The sequence below is a fragment of the Heterodontus francisci genome, chromosome 9 (assembly GCF_036365525.1).
Source record: "Heterodontus francisci isolate sHetFra1 chromosome 9, sHetFra1.hap1, whole genome shotgun sequence".
Lineage (NCBI taxonomy): Eukaryota > Metazoa > Chordata > Chondrichthyes > Heterodontiformes > Heterodontidae > Heterodontus > Heterodontus francisci.
In genome coordinates, this window is record NC_090379.1 from 19788323 (window position 1) to 19807993 (window position 19671).

Consider the following 19671-nt stretch of genomic DNA (forward strand, 5'->3'; position numbering starts at 1 on the left):
CAAGTGGAGCATGGTGAGGGCATGAGGGGAGATTGGAGAGAAAATAGAGAAAGATGAGAGTTCAGGGCTAGGACAGGAGGGAACTTTAGAGGGCAAGGAGACCAAAAGCTTGGTCAAATAGGTAGATTTTAAGGAGGGTCCTAAAGGAGAAGATTAGGGAGGAATCCCAGGCTTTCGGGCCTTGGCAGCTGAAAGCACAAAATGTCACTGTACGTAGCAATACTAGTGAGGGAGAAGCAATGAATATCTGACAACACTAACGGGTGAAAGAAAACAATGAGATAACTTCTGGTGGTGGTGGTTATTGGGGAGTATAACACAGGCAAGTTCTGTGGTGTGCTGTAGAGCCAGTGTTGTAAGGTGGCAATGGTAATGGGTTACCGCCATCTATTTGGTAAGACTTACTCTTCAAAATCCGACAATTCTTTGCCTGGAGACTCTTTGCTTTTCTGATGTGATTTGGAGAGTTTGTTGATCACCTCTTGCAGCTCTCCAATTCTGTCAGTAATAGAGAAATTAAAAAAAAATCCCAGTTGAGAATCTGTGGAACACGAGCAGTGAACCTAACAGTCACTAATCAATATCATGAGCTGCATTACAATAACCAATTGAGTCACTATTAGAACCTTACAGCAAGTCCATCATCAGGTCGCCCTTGATTACAGGGCTCAGCGCTGGTCACAGCTCATACAGAACCTCTGGGCCAGGTGTTCCTTATCCAGCAGTGGATGTGTCCAGGTTTACTGAGGGAAGCCAGTAATGTTTATCTGAGGAAAGCTACCAAGGCTTCTGCTTATGTGAGCAGCAGGTGTGGACAGGACATAGATCAGCTCCACCTCCCTCCCCGTCTAGACTCACAATGGAGAATGACCACCTGGGTGAAACCTGGGTTGTTGACATCCATGGAATTCAAGGATCCCCAAAAAATGAGCAAGCGCCAGAAAACAGGGAAGAAAATCGGAGGGAGAAAGTTAAATCTTTGGCAGGGAAAGATTTCATTTTGCTATTGGATTGAACATTTGGGTAGAAAGGGATTTCTCATTGAACATGGATACATCCTTTCTCCCTCCCTTATTCCCATCCTCTCTGCACCCCCATTGTATCCACTCTGACTCCCTCCCACATCCCAATCCTCTCCCACCCCCCTCCCTTATCCTCTCCGTGCCCCCATCCCATCCTCTCCACCTTTCCATCTTCCTCCCCCCACCCCACCATTCTCATTTGCTCCTTCTCATTCCATCATTCTCTCTCCCTCCCTTGCTCACAGATGACAGTCTGTGCACTTTCATACCTGTGTGTGTAGCCTGCGAGGTCAGACACAGTTGTCGAAAGGTCGATGAGTCGGCTGAAGCAGTTTATCAGGTAGATGGACACAAAGGCATTCTGTGAAATGGAAAGGAGAAAAGGGAAAGGTCACTGGCTCCTCAGCTCACACTTTTAAAAGGTGCAGGCGCCATTTGTCTAAAGGCACGTTTCGTGTTTGCCTGCAGGATAATGATTGCTGCACTCTCCTCACTTGGAGCTCAGCCTGGGCAGGCTTGCCAACCCTCCAGGATTGCCCTGGAGATCCCAGGAATTAAAGATTAATCTCCTGGACGCTGCTGCGAGTAACCTCAGGAAGAAAAAAAAACCACAGGGGATCAAAATAAATTGCGTGTTTATTTACATTTTCTTGGAAAGCTTTCGTTTATTGGTTACAAAAATGTTGGAAATCGGTGGAGAAAAAGGCTGTTTGCCCAGGCAGGAGGTCAAGTGATAAAACCTCCAGGTATACATCCAACCAGAGTTGGCAACCCTACTCCCAATCCATCAGCCCCACCACCCCCACCTCAGGCAAGGGCAGGGGAAAATGTTGGTGGAAAAATAATGAACGCCCCAGGACAGCTCTTAATCCTGCAGGAAACAGGAATAAATCCCAGGTCTAGCTGGTGCAGACGGTGTGGGGCTCGGGATAAGGCACTATTCTCACAGCTGCATCCTGCACCACCACCCAGTGGTGTACTTTGCAAATATCACCTCAGGCTTCTGAGTAGACAGCAGGCTTATTAGAAACAGGAGTAGCCCTCCCTGCTGAGCCTGTTCTGCCATTCAATGAGATCACAGCTGACCCATATCTTGAATCAAACTACCAGTGACTTCATCCTATTTGTCTTGCTGGGATCGGAAACACTGCTTTTATAAATTAATTGAATAGGTTCCCTATCTCAAATCAATTTAAGTTGGGGCGGGGTGTGAGAAGGGGTTTTAAATCAGATGAATGGTCCTCTGCCTCAGTTCTAAATCCTGCTCTTAGCCTGGGTGTTTCCTACATTGTATCAGTGACTACATTTCAACGCTACTTCCTTCACCGGTTTCCAGGAATGGAAGATTAATCTCCAGAGAAAAAAAATCACAGCGATTAAAAACAAAATAGCATTTTCTTTTCATTTTCTTTCGAGACGCTCACTTACAAGTTATAAAAATATTGGAGATTGGGGGTCGGGGTGGGAAAGGGCTGTTTCACTAATGGCCAAGGATGGTACTATGTCTGGAGGATGGACCAATGGTGGGAGGGGTGCCTCGAGGCGGGAGGTCGCATGATGAAATCTCCAGGAATACCACCAACCAGAGTTGGCAACCCCAATCCAAACCGCGCTCCCCACCCCCCAACCCCCGCCATCCATTCCCCCCCCCCCACCCCACACCGCACCAACTCGCTTCCCAACTTTCTCCCAATTCTCTTCTGAAGTTGCCAACTCTGACTGAAGGCTTGGTTCCATGTATAATACTGTGTGCCCAGACAGGCTATTCAACTGTGGACAGCAAGTGCTTCAGATCAGTTAATCCCAGAGTCTCGACCTGATGGTTTCCCCCTCTGAATAGCTTGGTGCTTCTGTAACCTAGGCAACCGGGGCAGCACAGGAATTTGGTACAGGTTCAGGAATGGGTCAGAGTTGGTAGGAAAAAATATAAACAATAGACCTATCCACTGACACCCCAATGTGAACATTGATTCAATCTTTATACAGGATACAGCAAGAACATGATAAAGACAGAGAGACAGCAGCAACAGGGGAGGAGAGTAAGAACTCGAAGAGGGAGGGATGGAATGTATATATTATGGGGGGGTGGAGAGAGAGATACGTATATAAATTCAGCATACATTAAAAGACTAGGAAACTATTTTCCGATGATTTCCACGTGGATTTCTTTAAATGGAAGCTGCGACTCAAAGCCCTGGATCGTACCTTGCTCACCAACTCGATGAGGTCTGCTGGGGAAAGGCCGTCGTACAGTCCAGTAAAGATGGGGATCGCTATGACGATATAGCTGATGATGCTGCCCAGGTAATCAAATAGGTTCACCCCAACTGAGGGAGACAGAGAGAAAATGTTAACTAGGTGTTAAAAAGGAGGCGCTATCTCGGGGAGGGGCGGGGTCACCCGTGAAGAGATTTATTATTGGGCTGCGGCAGATGCCATTATGTTGAGTTCACAGCACGGAAACAGGCCATTCGGCCCAACTGGTCACTGCAAGTGCTTATGCTCCACGTGAGCTTCCTCCCACCCAACTTCATCTCACTCGATCAGCAAAGCATTCAAATCTTTTCACCGCATATAATCATCTAACTTCCCCTTAATTCATCGACGGCTGTTAAAGCCACATTTATTGCCCAACCCGGTTTGCCCACATGCTACTGGGAAAGAGAGAGATGATGATGCAATGCTGCACGCGCACTGCGTTCGGTGTAACCCCTGTGAACAACCCAAATACTCACTGCACACACACAATCCCCACGTGCTTGCTCTGCACACACACACACACACACACACAGTCCCCGCGTGCTCGCTCTGCACACACACACACAGTCCCCCGCGTGCTCGCTCTGCGCAAACACGCACACACACACACACAGTCCCCTGCGTGCTCGCTCTGCGCACACACACACACACACACACACACACACACACACACACACACACACACACACACACACACACACACACACACACACAGTCCCCGCGTGCTCGCTCTGCACACACACACACACACAGTCCCCGCGTGCCTGCTCTGCACACACTCACGCACACAAACTCACGCACACAAACTCACGCACACACAATCCCCGCGTTCCCGCTCTGCACACACACACACACACACAATCCCCGCGTTCCCGCTCTGCACACACACACACACACAGTCCCCGCGTGCTCGCTCTGCACACACACACACACACACAATCCCCGCGTGCTCGCTCTGCACACACACACAGTCCCCGCGTGCTCGCTCTGCACACACACACACACAATCCCCGCGTTCCCGCTCTGCACACACACACACAGTCCCCCGCGTGCTCGCTCTGCGCACACACAGACACACACACAGACACACACACAGACACACACACAGACACACACACACACACACACACACACACACACACACACAGTCCCCGCGTTCCCGCTCTGCGCACACACACACACAGTCCCCCGCGTGCTCGCTCTACACACACACACACAGTCCCTGCGTTCCCGCTCTACACACACACACAGTCCCCGCGTTCCCGCTCTGCACGCACACACACACACACACAGTCCCCGCGTGCTCGCTCTGCGCACACACACACACAGTCCACGCGTTCCCGCTCTGCACGCACACACACACACACAGTCCCCGCGTGCTCGCTCTGCACACACACAGTCCCCGCGTGCTCGCTCTGCACACACACAGTCCCCGCGTGCTCGCTCTGCACACACACACAGTCCCCGCGTGCTCGCTCTGCACACACACACGCAGTCCCTGCGTGCTCGCTCTGCACACACACACGCAGTCCCTGCGTGCTCGCTCTGCACACACACAGTCCCCGCGTGCTCGCTCTGCACACACACAGTCCCCGCGTGCTCGCTCTGCGCACACACAGTCCCCGCGTGCTCGCTCTGCGCACACACAGTCCCCGCGTGCTCGCTCTGCGCACACACAGTCCCCGCGTGCTCGCTCTGCGCACACAGTCCCCGTGTCCTTGCTCTGCACACACACAGTCCCCACATGCTCGTTTTGCACACAGTCCCCGTGTGCTCGCTCTGCACACACACAGTCCCCGCGTGTCACTTTGTACACACAAAGTCCCCACGTGTACTCACTGTACAGCCACAGCTCCCTGTTCATCAGCTCCCTCTGTGTTTGCAGCAGGTCCTGCAGTCTCCAGTTAGTCCTCATGTGCTCCACTCTCCCTGCTCTGTAACCGCACACATCATGTCAAATCATTTCATAAGATACCTTAAAGAGGCTCCTCCTCGCATCGAAAGGGTTTACAACCAACATCCCTTCCCATTATTTTTCTCCATCATTTCCCCTTGCCGCACATTTCTCCTCATCGTCCCTCCCACACACCACTCCTACACTCCTCTCCCCATCACTCCTCCGTAATAAATGCGTGCAGCTGCCCTGAATCTATGCACATGCTCTGTCCAGCAGAGAGAAAGGAGCTGGAACCCTGTTCCCAGGATCGATAAGGCAGCAGTGTCTTTGTAATTAAAGGCCTGGTGTAGAATTGAGGCATCCAGGCTGTGAAAGCCCCTGTTCTAATCTCCAGTCACTGCTGTTAGCTGATTCCCGATGGTGGAGGCCCACTACATTGGAACTGGAGGAGCTTCTTGAATGTGCCCCTCCATTTGGTTGATGTGTACTCAACTCCATTTGACCACTTTTACTCCTTTGATACTCTAAATGAATAAAAAGCTCAACCTTGAAAATTTCAATTAACCCAGTGTCAACAGCCTTTGGGATGGGGGAGGAGTTTCCAGATTTCTGCTACCCTTTGATAGTGATTAGGAGTAAATATTGTAGGGATAGCTACAATATCCATTGATCCACTGTCTGGGAGGAAATGATCAGATCCGACTGCGGTGCTCCTGGTCAGGTCCGCCACCACTCCCTGTAGACTCATCTTTTATGCCCACCTGAGAGGCAAGGCGGGGCCTCGGTTTTTTTTTTTATTCATTCATGGTGTCCGGGATCTATTTATTTTCTTCTCTGATTGGGACAGTGTGCCTTTAAGACTCTGTTTAAAAACAGTGTGTCTTCAAAAACTAAGAGGCACAGTGTGCCACAGCTGCACCTGGTACCTAGGCAACAGCAGGAGAGGTCACATGGTATACTGTAACAATTTAACTGTGGGTGAAACCAGTTTTGAGAGACACCAGCGAAGCATGCTTGCCTTGAAAGAAGAGAATTCACTCACCAGAAATTCTACAATGAGCCACAGGCTGTGTTAATTGCCCAAGGAGAAAAAATCCCTTTTTGAAGAGAACATTCATATTGCTGGAGATAGCAAAATTCCTTTTTCTTTACTTCCCATCTAAGAGTCTTGATTCTCTCTTGACTTGTGTTTTTTGGAATTCGCAGTAAAGCTTCGACTGAAATCTACCAATTTTAAAATCCAAACATAGACCTATCGTTATACCCAGTGTTGAAAGAACTGTTTGACGCCTGCTGCAGCCGAAGTGCTTTGAAATCCTATCAAGAAGAGACTGTTTCATCAAATCCACCTGGAGACATAGAGTGGCATTTGATTAACTTTTTCACTAGGATACCTCACCCATCAGGAGTGTAACCCACAAAGACTTATAACCCAGTTATTTATTTATTCATAAGAAACAGCTCATTTTTAATACATTTTTTTTAAACCGTTAACTGCTGATTTTTGAGTGAGAGAGAGAATGGGAGAGTTAGGTTAAAATAAGAAGTTATAAGGTCTTTAAACATAGGTTTACCTTAATAGTGTTTAAGATTTAGTTTTAATAAATAGTTAATTTGTTGTTGTCTAAAGATACCTGGTTTGGTCTGTTTTATTCTGGGGGTTATTAGAGAGTTTAATTTGGCTGTTTTCCAGTTGGGTGGGAAACTTTAATAATATGCTGCGACCTGTGGGGTGATGGGACTGAATTGACAGGGCATTGCTCCCGCCTTGGTCATACACAGTGGGATGTGGACGTTGCTGACCAGGCCAGCATTTGTTGCCCATCCCTAATTGTCCTTGAGAAGGTGATGGTGAGCTGCCTTCTTGAACTGCTGCAGTCCTTGGAGGCTAGGTAAGCCTACAGTGCTGTTAGGAATTCTGCCAGGATTTTGACCCAGCGACAGTGAAGGAATGGTGATATAGTTCCAAGTCAGGATAGTGTGTGGCTTGGAGGGAACTTGCAGGTGGTGGTGTTCCCATGCATCTGCTGCCCTTGTCCTTCTAGGTGGTAGAGGTTGCAGATTTGGAAGGTGCTGTCAAAGGACCCTTGGTGAGTTGCTGCAGTGCATCTTGTAGATGGGACAACTGCTGCCATTGTGCGTCGATGCTGGAGGGAGTGAATGTTGAAGGTGGTGGATGGGGTGCCAATCAGGCGGGCTGCTTTGTCCTGGATGGTGTCGAGCTTTTTGAGTGTTGTTGGAGCTGCAGCCATCCAGGCAAGTGGAGAGTATTCCATCACTTGTGACTTCTGCCTTGTAGATGGTGGACAGGCTTTGGGGAGTCAGGAAGTGAGTTACTGGCCGCAGAATTCCTAGCCTCTGACCTGCTGTTGTAGCCACGGTATTTATATGGCTACTCCAGTTAAGTTTCAGATCAATGGTAACCCCCAGGATGTTGATAGTGGGGGATTCAATGATGGTAATGCCATTGAACGTCAAGGGGAGATGGTTAGATTCTCTCTTAAGCTGGTTATTGCCTGGCACTTGTGTGGCGTGAATGTTCTTGCCACTTATCAGCTGAAGCCTGGATGTTGTCCAGGCTCCCTCAGTATCTGAGAATGGTGCTGAACATTGTGCAATAATCTTGTGCATTTAACATCTCGTTCGAAAGACAGCACCTCTGTTAATGCAGCACTCCCTCGGTACTGCACTGAAAGTAGCCTAGATTTTGTGAAGTCTCTGGAGTGGGACTTGAAACCACAGCCTTCTGACTCAGAGGTGAGAGTGCTACCCACAGAGCCATTTACTGCTACTTCAATAGAGAGCACTTCCATTAGCAAACCCCCTTTAAAAAGGTGAGAACCCTTCCATCAGCTTGCCCCTCACTGTGGCTTTAAAAGTGAGCACACCATTTTCTGGAAGATTTAAAAATATATTTGGAGTGGGGGTTTCAACTTCTGAGTGCTGGGTCAGTCTGACGAGTTGATGTGACACTGCATAATTTGTCTCTCACAACTGATATTCCCACTGTGCGTGCCCTGTATTCCCTCCGCATCCCTTAATATACACAGATCTGCACTTTTACCAATAGAGGGCAATAAGTGGCCTCTGTAATCTCGGTGCCAGTAGCTGCCACTGTTAGAATACCAGAAATGTATCTTAATAGTCATTTTAAATAATTCCTCTATTGGATGCTCCCTTGCTTGCTACTGTAAAACCTGAACCTAATAACCAAGCAGGAGCTTCCCACCTCGAGATTTACTATGTGAATTCAGTCATCCGCACCCATGGCAACCGTGTTCCTATAAACAATACCTGTGTGCGCACTCCTAAACTCCCCATGCTTAACCAGAGGGCCAGATTAGAAGGCAATTGAACAATGCACATGCAAAAAGCAATCCAACTCCTTAGCTAAATCGACGTACAGCATCAATATATGACCTTTGTTTCATAAACTAGGCTTGTATTCCTTTCAGTATGAAAGACTGAGGACTGATGTGATCGAGGTGTTTAAAATGTTAAAGTGATTTGATGGGGTAGATACAAAGAAACCACTTCCTCTGATGGTGGAAATCAAGGATTAGGCGATATAAATTTTAAAATTAATGCCAAGCCATTTAGGAGTGAATTCAGGAAGTACATTTTCCACACAAAGCATAGTAGAAATCTGGAACATTCCCCCCCAAAAGGCTGGAGATGCTGGTTCAATTGGAGCTTTCAAGACAGACAATGACAGATTTTTGATAGGTAAGGGCATCAAGGAATATGGAGCAAAGGCTTGTAAAAGCAGTTGAAGTACAGATCAGTCAAGATCTAATTGAATGGCAGATCAGACTTGAGGGGCTGAATGGCCTCCTCCTGTTCCTATGTTAAACATTGCAATCAAAGTCACTATTTCCAAAATAATCCAGTGTGTGTGTGTGTGTGTGTGAGACATGCTGATGTTTAAGAGATATGTTATGTTGCTACTCTGACCAGTTTCATTTCTCGATGGTCAATAACTAGCGCAGGTGATGGTACAGCCAGAGGGGACTAGGTCCGGCAAATGATAATGTGCCCACCATGTGGCTACCGAATACAAACAACAGATTTCCTATCCTGCATCCCAGAATGGGTTTGTTTATATATAATTTGTTCCCGGGATGGGAGTGGCTCCAGCAAGGTCACCTTTATTGACAATCTCCAGTTGCTCTGACTTAGGTCCCACCCACCCTGCTAAGCAACTACTGTCCCCTCAAGAAGATCTCAGGCCCTTCCCCTCACTCTGATGAGCAAGATTTCTGCTCGCCCACCGGCCCCACTCCCCCATCCCTGCACCCCTCCTCAATAGCACTAAACAGCAAGTCATGAATTACACTCATGTTTCCCCCCACCTCACTGACACTGGTTCAAATTCCCATTCATTCACTCCAGGCTACAACCCCCTTCCAACAGCTCCAACCCACCTCGCCCCCTCCTCACAAGCTGCAGTTCACCTGTTGACTGCCAATCCCCCTTCTGCACTAGCATCAGATCCATCTCACAGGCTAATCTACCCCAATTCATCAGTTCTTACAGTAACATCCACCCCACGACACTGCTCGTCATAGCACAGAAGGAAGCCATTCGGCCCATCAAGTCCATGTCAGCTCTCTGTAGAGAAACCCCGTCAGTCCCATTCCTCTGCTCAATCCCCACAGCAGTGCGTTAATTTTCCTCAAGTTCCTTTTGAAATCACTGATCATCTCCGCTTCCAACACCCTCGTGGGCAGCGGGTTCCAGGTCATTACCACACGCTGCGTAAAAAAGTTCTTCCTCATGATCCCCCTATCTCTTGTCAAAAACCCCTGGTACCATCAGCTAGTGGGAACAGCTGTTCTTCGTCCACCTTATTTATCCATTTTACCTTCATCAAATTTGCCCTCCACCTCCTTTGCTCCAAGGAGAACAACCTCAGCTTCTCCAACTGAACCTTGCGGCTAAATTCCCTCATCCCTGGAACCATTCAGGTAAATCTCCTCGGCATCCTCTCAAGAACCCTCTCTCGGTTGTGCTTCTCCTTTCCAATGGCTGGCTGCTACATGCCTCAATTACCCCATCTACGTTGATCTGAATTCCCCTTTCCCTTCCTTCCCCCCCCCCCCCCAACTTCCCAGCCACCTCTTCTTGCCTCCTCCTCCCCCTTTCCTACAATGGTACCATTATCCCCCATTCTCTAACTCGCTAGACCTGAAAATTTCAAAATTGCTCTCAATACCCCATGTTCAATGCCGCGAGAGAACATTGTGAAACAAATCTGCTCTTCAAGCAGCACACTTGCCTCTGAGTTAAAATGTTTTGGGTACAAGTCCCACTCCAGGGATTGAAGCACAAATATCAGGCAGACACTCCATTGCCATTACTGAGGGAGTGCTGCACTGCCCAGAGGTTCCGTCTTTCGGATGAGACGTTAAACCGAGGTCCTGTCTGCCTTCTCAGGTGGACGTAGAAGATCTCACAGCTTTATTTAAAAGAGTAGCAGGGAGTACTCCTTGTGTCCTGGCCAATATTTATTCTTCAACCAACATCACTGAAACAGATTATCTGGTCATTGTCATGCTGCTCTTTGTGGGAGGTTTTGGTGTACAAATTAGCTGCCAGTTTCATAGAACAGCGAGTACACTTCAAAAGTACTTCATTGGCTGTAAAGTGCTTTTGGATATCCTGAGGTTGCTAAATAAATGCAAGTCTTTCTTTCTAACATTTTGTTCTTTCGAAACAGCCCACAAGCTCTTAAACAGCACCGCGAGTAGGAGGGATGATGTCCTTTTACGGACATTCAGTCACAGAAACTTGCTGACTCGTGGCCCTGCACCATTACCTGTAGAAAGCTGCTGACTCAGCATTCACACGGATCTGCATGTGCTTGAACCTTTGGGACAGAGACAGGAAGAGGTTAGAATTTCCCATCCGTAACAAGGTGCAACGCCTCCTCGTTTGGAGACACAAAACACCGACAGAAACTTCCAAAATATTTTTGTTGACCATGTCCTCTCCCCAACCAGAATAATGGGTGGGTTACCTGCCTCGTCTCTGCCAGCCTAAGCTGAGTATTAAAGGTCAAGTACATTCTGTCGACTGAGGCAAAATCATTTACTATTAAAGATATGCCCTTGTCAAGTGATGCAAAATATTCTACTATTAGTGATGCCATGTTACATTTGTATAGTACCCTTGTCAGGAACACTTCGAGCACTGTGTATAGTTCTAGTCTCTATACTATAAAAAGGACATAGAAACACTGGAGACAGAGCAATATTTTTTACAAGGGTGGTGCCAGAACTAAGAGATTACAACTATTGGGAAAGATTGGAGCTTCTGTCTTTAGAAGAGAGAAGACACGTACAGGAGACCTGATAGAGGGCTTTAAAATTATGGATGGTCTGGACAACGTAGATCTGGAGGGAATGTTTCCATTTGTGGGAGAATCCAAAACTAGGGACCCTAAATACAAGGAAGTTACTAATAAACCCAATCGGAAAATGAGAAATTTCTTTACTCAAGAGAAGTGGCGACCTCGCTACCACAGGAAATGGTTGAGGCAAAAAGCTTAGACGCTTTCAAAGAGAACCTAAGTGAGCAACTGAGAGAAAAGGGAACAGAAAGATATGCTGAAAGGTTGAAATGAGGAGGATCGAACAGGAGACTTGCGTTGTTTATAATCACCAGCACAGACTAGTTGGGCCTATTGGTATGTTTCTGTGCTGTATAGTCTATGTAATATTAAGGGTGAAGTACATTCTACTGGCAACTGAGGTAAAATCATTTACAATTAAACTACTCTGTCATCTGAGGCAGAAACATTATCACTGAACGGCCCTGCAGTCCTGGAATGTTACAAAGAAAAGACAGGCAAGCAGAAACACCAAGTCTGATGCATGGGATAGATGTGCTTCCTTGTCTTACTGTGGTTCCATGATGGTTTTGAATAGTGGAGCAGGCTTGATGGGCCATTGGATGGCGATCTGAAGCAGGGACTCTGGATGAATTTCACCCCTGTGCCTTGATGAGGCCAACTGCAGAACCCCCAACTCAACACAAACTGGGGGCTGAACCCCACCTCCTGGTCTGCACGGCTCAGTACTAATTCAGACTGTGCCTTTACCCACCAGCCAGGCTGTTTTTAATTTTTTTTTTCTTGGGATGTAAGCATCACTGGCGAAGCCAGCATTTGTTGCCCATCCCTAATTGTCCTTGGGGTGGTGGTGGTGAGCTGCCTTCTTGAACCTGCTGCAGTCCCTGTGGTGTAGCTCCAAATAGCATATATATTTGTACAGGAACCACTAGCCTAAAGCTTAGTTGTTTGCAAACTACCCAGAATGGGTCCAGTTCAGACCAGTGTTTAAGCCCATTAACTGAGCTACAACAATTTAAAAAAAAAAGAGTACTGACAGCACTGTGTTAGTCAATGAGTTAAAGGTAGAATGGGATTCATGGTAGGACTTACAGCAAACAGGATCTATTTTACAAGCAGAGTTCATTTAATTAGCAAACAGAGTCTAACTGAACAGCAGTCTATTTAAACAGAGTCTCTATGCACTACAGCAATCGGTTATATATACAGCAGAGTCTATTTAAACATAGCCTCTACAACTACAGCAAACAGGACGCATGACCAAAACTCTCCCGAGTGTTTCTTGGTAAAAGCAAGGATATTTATCCAGCAAAATACAGTGAGTGGAGGATAATTATATAACTCAAATTATGCGCATAAAATCAATCCTATTTGCTTGCAGCAGTACAGTCGCCAGGCGTGACTGACAGGGGAATTACCCAATCATCCCCATTTTGGCCAGGACTTGTGGAATGACTATACGCAGCTGCATAAATGACTTTGAGCTTGTGGGGGGCAGGGGAACATTTCCCTCCCTGGTCAACTCAGTCACTGAGCAGACTGGAAAACACACACTGAAACGTTCAGAGCCCGCACTGCCCTTCCTTCTAGCCCCCCCCCCCCCCCCCACTGCCCCAGCACAGTGCTGAGAGCCAGTAGCTGGGAGGAGGGGGTATAAGAATCCAAACGAGGGATTAGAGAAGAGTGAAAACATTCTCACCTGAAATCCCCTTCCAACTTCTCCTGCTGGACAAGGGTTGGGATGATCGGCCCCATCAGAGTCTTATTGACTATGGAGCCGATTATGAAGTAAACGAAGATGCTGAGTGGGCCCAGCCAGCCTGTACTGAAAACAAACACGACTTTTAATTTACACAAAACCAATAGTAAGGAAATAACTTTATAAATAGGATCCCACACTCCATCTGGAAATTGGGCCAGAGCAAGAAATAAAAACCCATTTAACACGAGGAGTTACATTTTACCATTCCGCACCCCCCCCAGAGTGAGATATCTTAAGATAGGTCTTAAAGTCTTGTGCTGAAGAGGCCAACACTCGACTCTCTCATCCAGCAACCTCACCTCTCTCTGCATTACCTGTAAAAACACTGGTAGGTGTAATAGCCCAGGGTGAATGGCGAGATGATGAGGTTGCTGGCCATTGTGCTCATCCCTCTGCAGAACCGCTCCACATCCTGGCTGATACGCTGGTCCCTGTAAAACACACAGACAGACGACTTAGGCTATGATCCAATACTGGGGTTCAGAGGAACGTCTAAACCCATTCAACTTTCTCTCATGGGTCACAGAATCCTTTGAACCCCTTGATTAGATTCCAGTCTGTAACTTGCTCTCAGATATCCATTATTCTATATATAAACCATCTGAGCCCCTCATTAGATTCCAGTCTGTAACTCACTCCTGGGCATCTATTACATTCAATAAACAAGCCATTTGTAAATTGACTTCCTTTAAAGTGACAACAATTTTGAAAAAAGTATTCAATAAACTGTGAAGCATTTTTGGGGTGTCCGGATGTCATGATTGGCATCCTTCCAGCTACGAAAGATGATGGACAAGCAGCAAACTATCCATTTAGGTGGGGTGTCTTCTCTTGGTGTACTTTTGCTGATGGCTGTGAAGGCCAATTTCTGAGAGGCAGGTTTTTGCCACAGCTGCCGCACAAGAAGCTGCCAAGTGAGATTCCGAGTTCTTGTTTTCGGTATTGGCGCCTGTTGCCAGGCTGTGGTAGCAACTGGTCATCGTGGTAGTGCACAGCAGTGTCGCTCTTTCCCTCTTTCGCCAGCTAGTGACTCCCTGGTGCGATAATGGATATTTAGGGCCTTCGTGTCAAGCTTGCAAGCATCCTTGAAGCTTCATGAAAGATGCTATATAAATGAAAGTCTTTTCTTTCTTTTCCTCCCCACTGCATTGCTAGGTTTAGAGCTCCATAAAAATCAGCCATCCTCCAGTACCGAGCTCCACCCCAGTCTGGACAGCGACTATATTCTCCAGGGGAGAATGACAGTAGGGCCTGATCCTGTACTCCTGTCTTCCCAGAAATGTCACCGAATGGCAAGGTGCCATGGACAATATTCCCCTTCCTAACCCATTACCACTGGAGCTAACTGGAGTTGCCACCGCAACTACTCCAGCTAAGATCCCTGGGGGCTGATTCCGGAACATTCCTGATCTCCACTGCTCAGCTCCTCACTGCTTTACCCAACTGGAGAACCAACCCCTCACCCCCCACTTTATAATAAACAATTTTTAAATCGGGGAAGAACCTACGGATTATCTAGGTCATCATGGAGCGTGTTTACAGTGTAGTAGACTTTCCTGCTGAAGTAGGACTTGTGTAGGTCCATGGTCAGACTCTGCCTCCACCTTACGTACATCAAATTCGAAATGAACTGGTCGAAACTCTTCAACTGAAAGAGAAAATCCATTGCTGAAGTGAAAACGGGTAAATCTGTAACATTCATATGCTGACATCACAAGTCACACAGCCAAGGAACCGTTCACCTCATATTTCCTTTTTCTCCCGTGGTTGCTGCCCACCCTCGGTTATCCCCTCAAAACCAGGAGCTGCTGGGGTAAGGCTGTACCAGTCCATGCTAGTGTTTATGCTCCATTCGAGCCTCCTCCCATCCTTCCTCATCTATCAGCATATCCCTCTATTCCCTCGTCCCTCAGAGGCTTGCCCAGCCTCCCCTTAAATGTATCAATAGTATTGGCCTCAACCACTCTACGTGGTAGCGTGTTCCACACTCTCACCACTCTCTGGGTAAAAAAGTTTCTCCTGAATTCCCCATTGGATTTCTTGCTGACTATCTTATATGGATGGCTTCTAGTCCCCTATAAGATAGTCACCAAGAAATCCGATAGGAATTCAGGAGAAACTTCTTTACCCAGCGAGTGGTGAGAATGCGGAACTCACTACCACATGGAGTGGTTGAGGCCAATAGTATAGATTCATTTAAGGGGAGGCTAGACAAGCATATGAGAAACATTCTCGCCTACTCTACCAAATTTTTATCATAATTTTAGAGACATCTATTAGGCCACCCCTCAGTCTTCTCTTTTCACGAGACCCAGCCTGTTCATCCTTTCCCGATTGGTATAACCTTGCAGTTCTGGTATCATTCTTACAAATTTATATCCTTTCAATAATATGGAGACCAAAATTGCATACAGTAATCCAAGCACGGTCTAACCAAGGGACTACATATGTTTAACATAACTTCTTCACTTTTAAAAATATTTGCTCGTGGGATGTGAGCATCACTGGCCAGGCCAGCATTTACTGCCCATCCCTAATTGCCCTTGAGAAAGTGGTGGTGAGCCACCTTCTTGAATCACTGCAGTCCGTGTGGTGTAGGTATACCCACAGTGCTGTTAGGGAGGGAGTTCCAGGATTTTAACCTAGCGACAGTGAAGGAACGGCGATATAGTTCCAAGTCAGGATGGTGTGAGACTTGGATGGGAACTTTTCAATTTTATCCCTTTAGAAATAAACCTTAATAAAGCTTGGTTTGCTTTTTAATAAAATATGTCCTTATTGAAATGTGTCGCTACTTTTAGTGATTTGCGTATTTGTACTCCCAGATCCCTTTGTTCCTTTACCCATCTAGATTCTTATTTTCCAGATAATATGTGACCTCTCTATTTTCTTTTAAACCAAAATGTAAGTGCAATATCACAGAGAAATGTGCGTCCTTTCTACACTGCATGGTCCCACCCCACAATGGGTGCACATTAGGCACTATGCTAGCAGGGACACTCCACAATGACGTTTTATTTATTATAGAGTTTTCTTCCTCTTCTTCATTGGGTACTAACCAATCACTTACCACAGAGTTGACCACGATGAGGCAGACGGCTACGATAGTGACCTTTTTAAAACCAACCAGGTCTTTCTCACCCAGAACCTTGAAGAAGTGGCTCGGGATAATTCCCACCTGATAAATCACCAGCTGCTCTGTAAATAAATAACCAATACAGTTACACCAGGACTGCTCACCCTTTCCTCCTCAGTCCTGAGCTCCATGCTGAATCCATCTCTCAGATCAGGATTTCTGTCAGTTTTTGTATTCGGTCAAGAGCATTGCAACCTGTGACAAGAGGCAGTTTGCACCTCAATACAGAGTCCTGGATGACACTTTCCTCAGGAAGGAGGATAGTCACGTGCATTGTACGGACAATACTTAGAGAAGGGTGGGCTGTCTACCTGGATCTAGAGCAGTATGTACTGAGGAAAGATTAGAAGGGATACTGAAGGGGACAGGAAGGGATCCTGAGGTAATAGTCCACACAGGGCTACATTGGTGATATTGGAAGAATTAACAATGGGGTCTTAAAATACATGAATTAGAAATTAAACAAAGAGAAAGTGCTTCCAACGACTGAAGGATCGCTAACCAGATGGCACAGAGTTATTTGATTGGTGAAAGAACTAAAGGCAACACGTGTTAGGATCTGATGGGGTGATGGATCCAGACTCAATAGTAGCTTTCAAAAGGGAACTGGGTTAATAGTTGAAGGTGGGAAAACTACAGGGATATGTGGAAAGAGTGGAGGAATGGCTCTTTGACAGAGCTGGTGTAGACTAGATGGGCAGAATAGCCTCCTTCGGTACTGCAGTATTCTAATATTCCTTGATTCTTAAGAAAGCGGAGGAGGAAGCAGACATAATTGGAGGAGGGAATAAGAAGGAAGCCTCTGCTCATCACATTTTGCATGTAAGCCCCCCTCCCCACCCTACCCCAAGTGTAGACTGCAGCCAGTGCCTCCAACACATCAACCGGTAGGAAAGAGGAGAGAAGCAAACAGAGTTACAGGCAGAGAATGGAAAGAGAGTGATTGAAGCAAAACAAAAGAGAAACAGTCCAGCAAAAACATCAGCCACAAGAAAGAGAGACCATAATGTGTAAATCCATTGGAGATCAACTAAAATTAACAGAATCAGAATTAGACAGCGACTGGATTCATGAAATGAGTTGCTGCTCTCAATTTGTTATGGCTGAAACTAAAACAGAACGTCAGTAATTGCAATCTCTTGCTAAGGAACTTGGACTCTTTGATTTACACCTTGATTATAACCGTACAGCACAGGACGACGACATTTGGCCCACTGGCCCTGTGCCAGCTCTTTGAAACAGCTATCGAATTATTCCCACTTTCCCTTGTTCTTTCCCTGTCGTCCTGCAATGTTTTCTTTCCTTACCAAGTATATACCCAATTCCCTTCAGGCTGAGCAGAGACCAGGAAGGTAACACCTTTGATCCCGTCCTGAGATAGCTGATCGAACCCTGGAAGTGCCAGGGGAAAACTACCATTTCCTACCATGTACCAGGGTTAGGAAAGGGGACAACTGGGTTGGCTCCTGCCCCAGATCACCATCCAATAACCTTCCTGGTAAAGAGAGACAGAGCACGCGTGAGTGTGTGTATACTAAGTGAGATCGCTCACAATCAAAGCTCAGGCATTAATAATAATCATTTGAGGTACAGGAGGCTGCATCTGTGTGAAGGAAAGGGACAAAATCGTAGGATAATAATTAAATGAGAAGATCACAGATCAGGCATTCTATGAACAGAATTACAGAAGTTTTGCCAAGTTTGTTGTAGTTTTACCATCAGTCTGTCAGTCCCTGTGAGTGTGACCAGAACAAAATACAGCCTGTAATTCGACCACATACACAGCACTTGAATGGAAAACAGTTAGAGATTAATTGCAACTCCCTGAAATCAGCCGAAACTAGGACAGATCAGACTCACCAAGGAGGGTGACAGACAGCAGCACAGCGAACATCAGCACACTCTGCGATGACCAAGAGGGGAACAGGATTGCCTGGATGCGGCAGAATCGTCTCACAAACAGAAGGTCTAGTTTGGGTCTGGAAGCACAGAACAGTCTGCTCACAACTGGTGCAGTTTATTCCCACCCATGGCTTCCTGTACCTTTTTCACCGACGAGGCAAACAGGCTAGAGACTGATTGCTAGGCTCCACCACTGAAAACAGCCACCTACTCAGAGGTTACACGGTCTAGCTAGGATGCCTGGTCTCCACTTGGCCTCCTTCCCACACCAGCACAGCCGAGATGGGGGAGTGAATGGGAGGGGACCAATATAACCCTGCTTCCCATTGAGCTGTCGTTACAGGGTACTGGGAGTGCCATATCACCAGGCCAGTCCACTCGGCACGTCCTTTCTGCTAGATATGGCTAATCATCTAAACCACACGGGAAATAAACATTTAAGATTGAAAAAAAAAGTTTAACATATACCTTGCTTGACTTATTCCCTAGGGTAGCAGGGGGCTAACCGCACCTCATGATACGGTCCTGAGGCATACAGATCAGCAAGGACTGAGTGTTGACACAGCTGAGTTTGGCCAGGACAATGGAAGAGATGCTTCAAGTGGTTTCAATGCCCCTGGGCTAATGGTGAGTGCAAATCAACTGAGCCTGACTCCTGATGTGTGCTAATCGGGGCAGGGTCAGCATGGTCTGTGATGCCTCCCACAGCTGAATAGCCGGGTTCACAGATGAAGAATGAACCCCACCCCAAACCCCAACCTTTTGGTCTGCCGGTGCCAATGGAATTTTACCCTGGCACAGGAGGCATCATCTTCGGAGGGGTGAGCGGATGCGAAGGTTTTTGTGGTGGATGTGCCAACCTCAGCAGCGGTGGTGATGGTGCCACATTCACCAAGGCTCAGCTAGCAAAGCCTGAGTATCCTTGCTTGACTGCTGCCTACACCAGTAACAATGAGCCAGTGCTTGCTTGCTTGCTTGCTTGCTGCCTCCTATCAGCCCTTACCTGCTGCATTTCTGCTCCTCTGTCCTGCCCAGCCGCCTATAGCCTGACATAGTTCTCACCGCCAGCTGGGAGCAGCCTGTCAGTTAGTCACATGCTGGAGAGCAGAGTCCAGCCGCTACATCTGACGTCACGCGCCGCGCCGTCAGGCGTGGCCGCGAGGACGTCAGCGCAGTACCGGCGACGCGATTACGTCACGCGCACAAAAGACCGTTGCAACGGGAAATGTCTCTGATTTAATGCCAACACTTCCAGGCCTCTGGTGTTATTTCAGTTTAACAGCCAGCTCCATATTCTGCTGTCATTTCTACTTGGATCTACAGTTTTTTTTAATGTTTCCC

At 47.1% G+C, this 19671-nt stretch overlaps 1 protein-coding gene across 3 annotated transcripts in view; it reads right to left on the minus strand.

Annotated features, from left to right (window-relative positions):
* abcd4 (ATP-binding cassette, sub-family D (ALD), member 4) overlaps positions 1-19434 on the minus strand; it is a 41200-nt gene extending 21766 nt beyond the window's left edge. The window contains exons 1-11 of one of the 3 annotated variants that reach the window (XM_068038656.1): positions 19334-19434; positions 18289-18407; positions 16363-16490; positions 14801-14940; positions 13607-13723; positions 13230-13355; positions 10997-11047; positions 5121-5215; positions 3228-3349; positions 1292-1383; positions 406-498 (exon numbers count right to left, since the gene is read on the minus strand). In XM_068038656.1, coding sequence (XP_067894757.1) covers positions 406-498; positions 1292-1383; positions 3228-3349; positions 5121-5215; positions 10997-11047; positions 13230-13355; positions 13607-13723; positions 14801-14940; positions 16363-16490; positions 18289-18407; positions 19334-19383 — 1133 coding nt within the window. In that variant the 5' untranslated portion in view covers positions 19384-19434. Of the gene's footprint in view, positions 1-405; positions 499-1291; positions 1384-3227; positions 3350-5120; positions 5216-6220; positions 6522-10996; positions 11048-13229; positions 13356-13606; positions 13724-14800; positions 14941-16351; positions 16491-18288; positions 18408-19333 lie in introns of those variants that run through there. The other 2 variants (XM_068038657.1, XM_068038658.1) reach the window with 2 other exon arrangements.
* Positions 19435-19671: the final 237 nt, after the last annotated feature.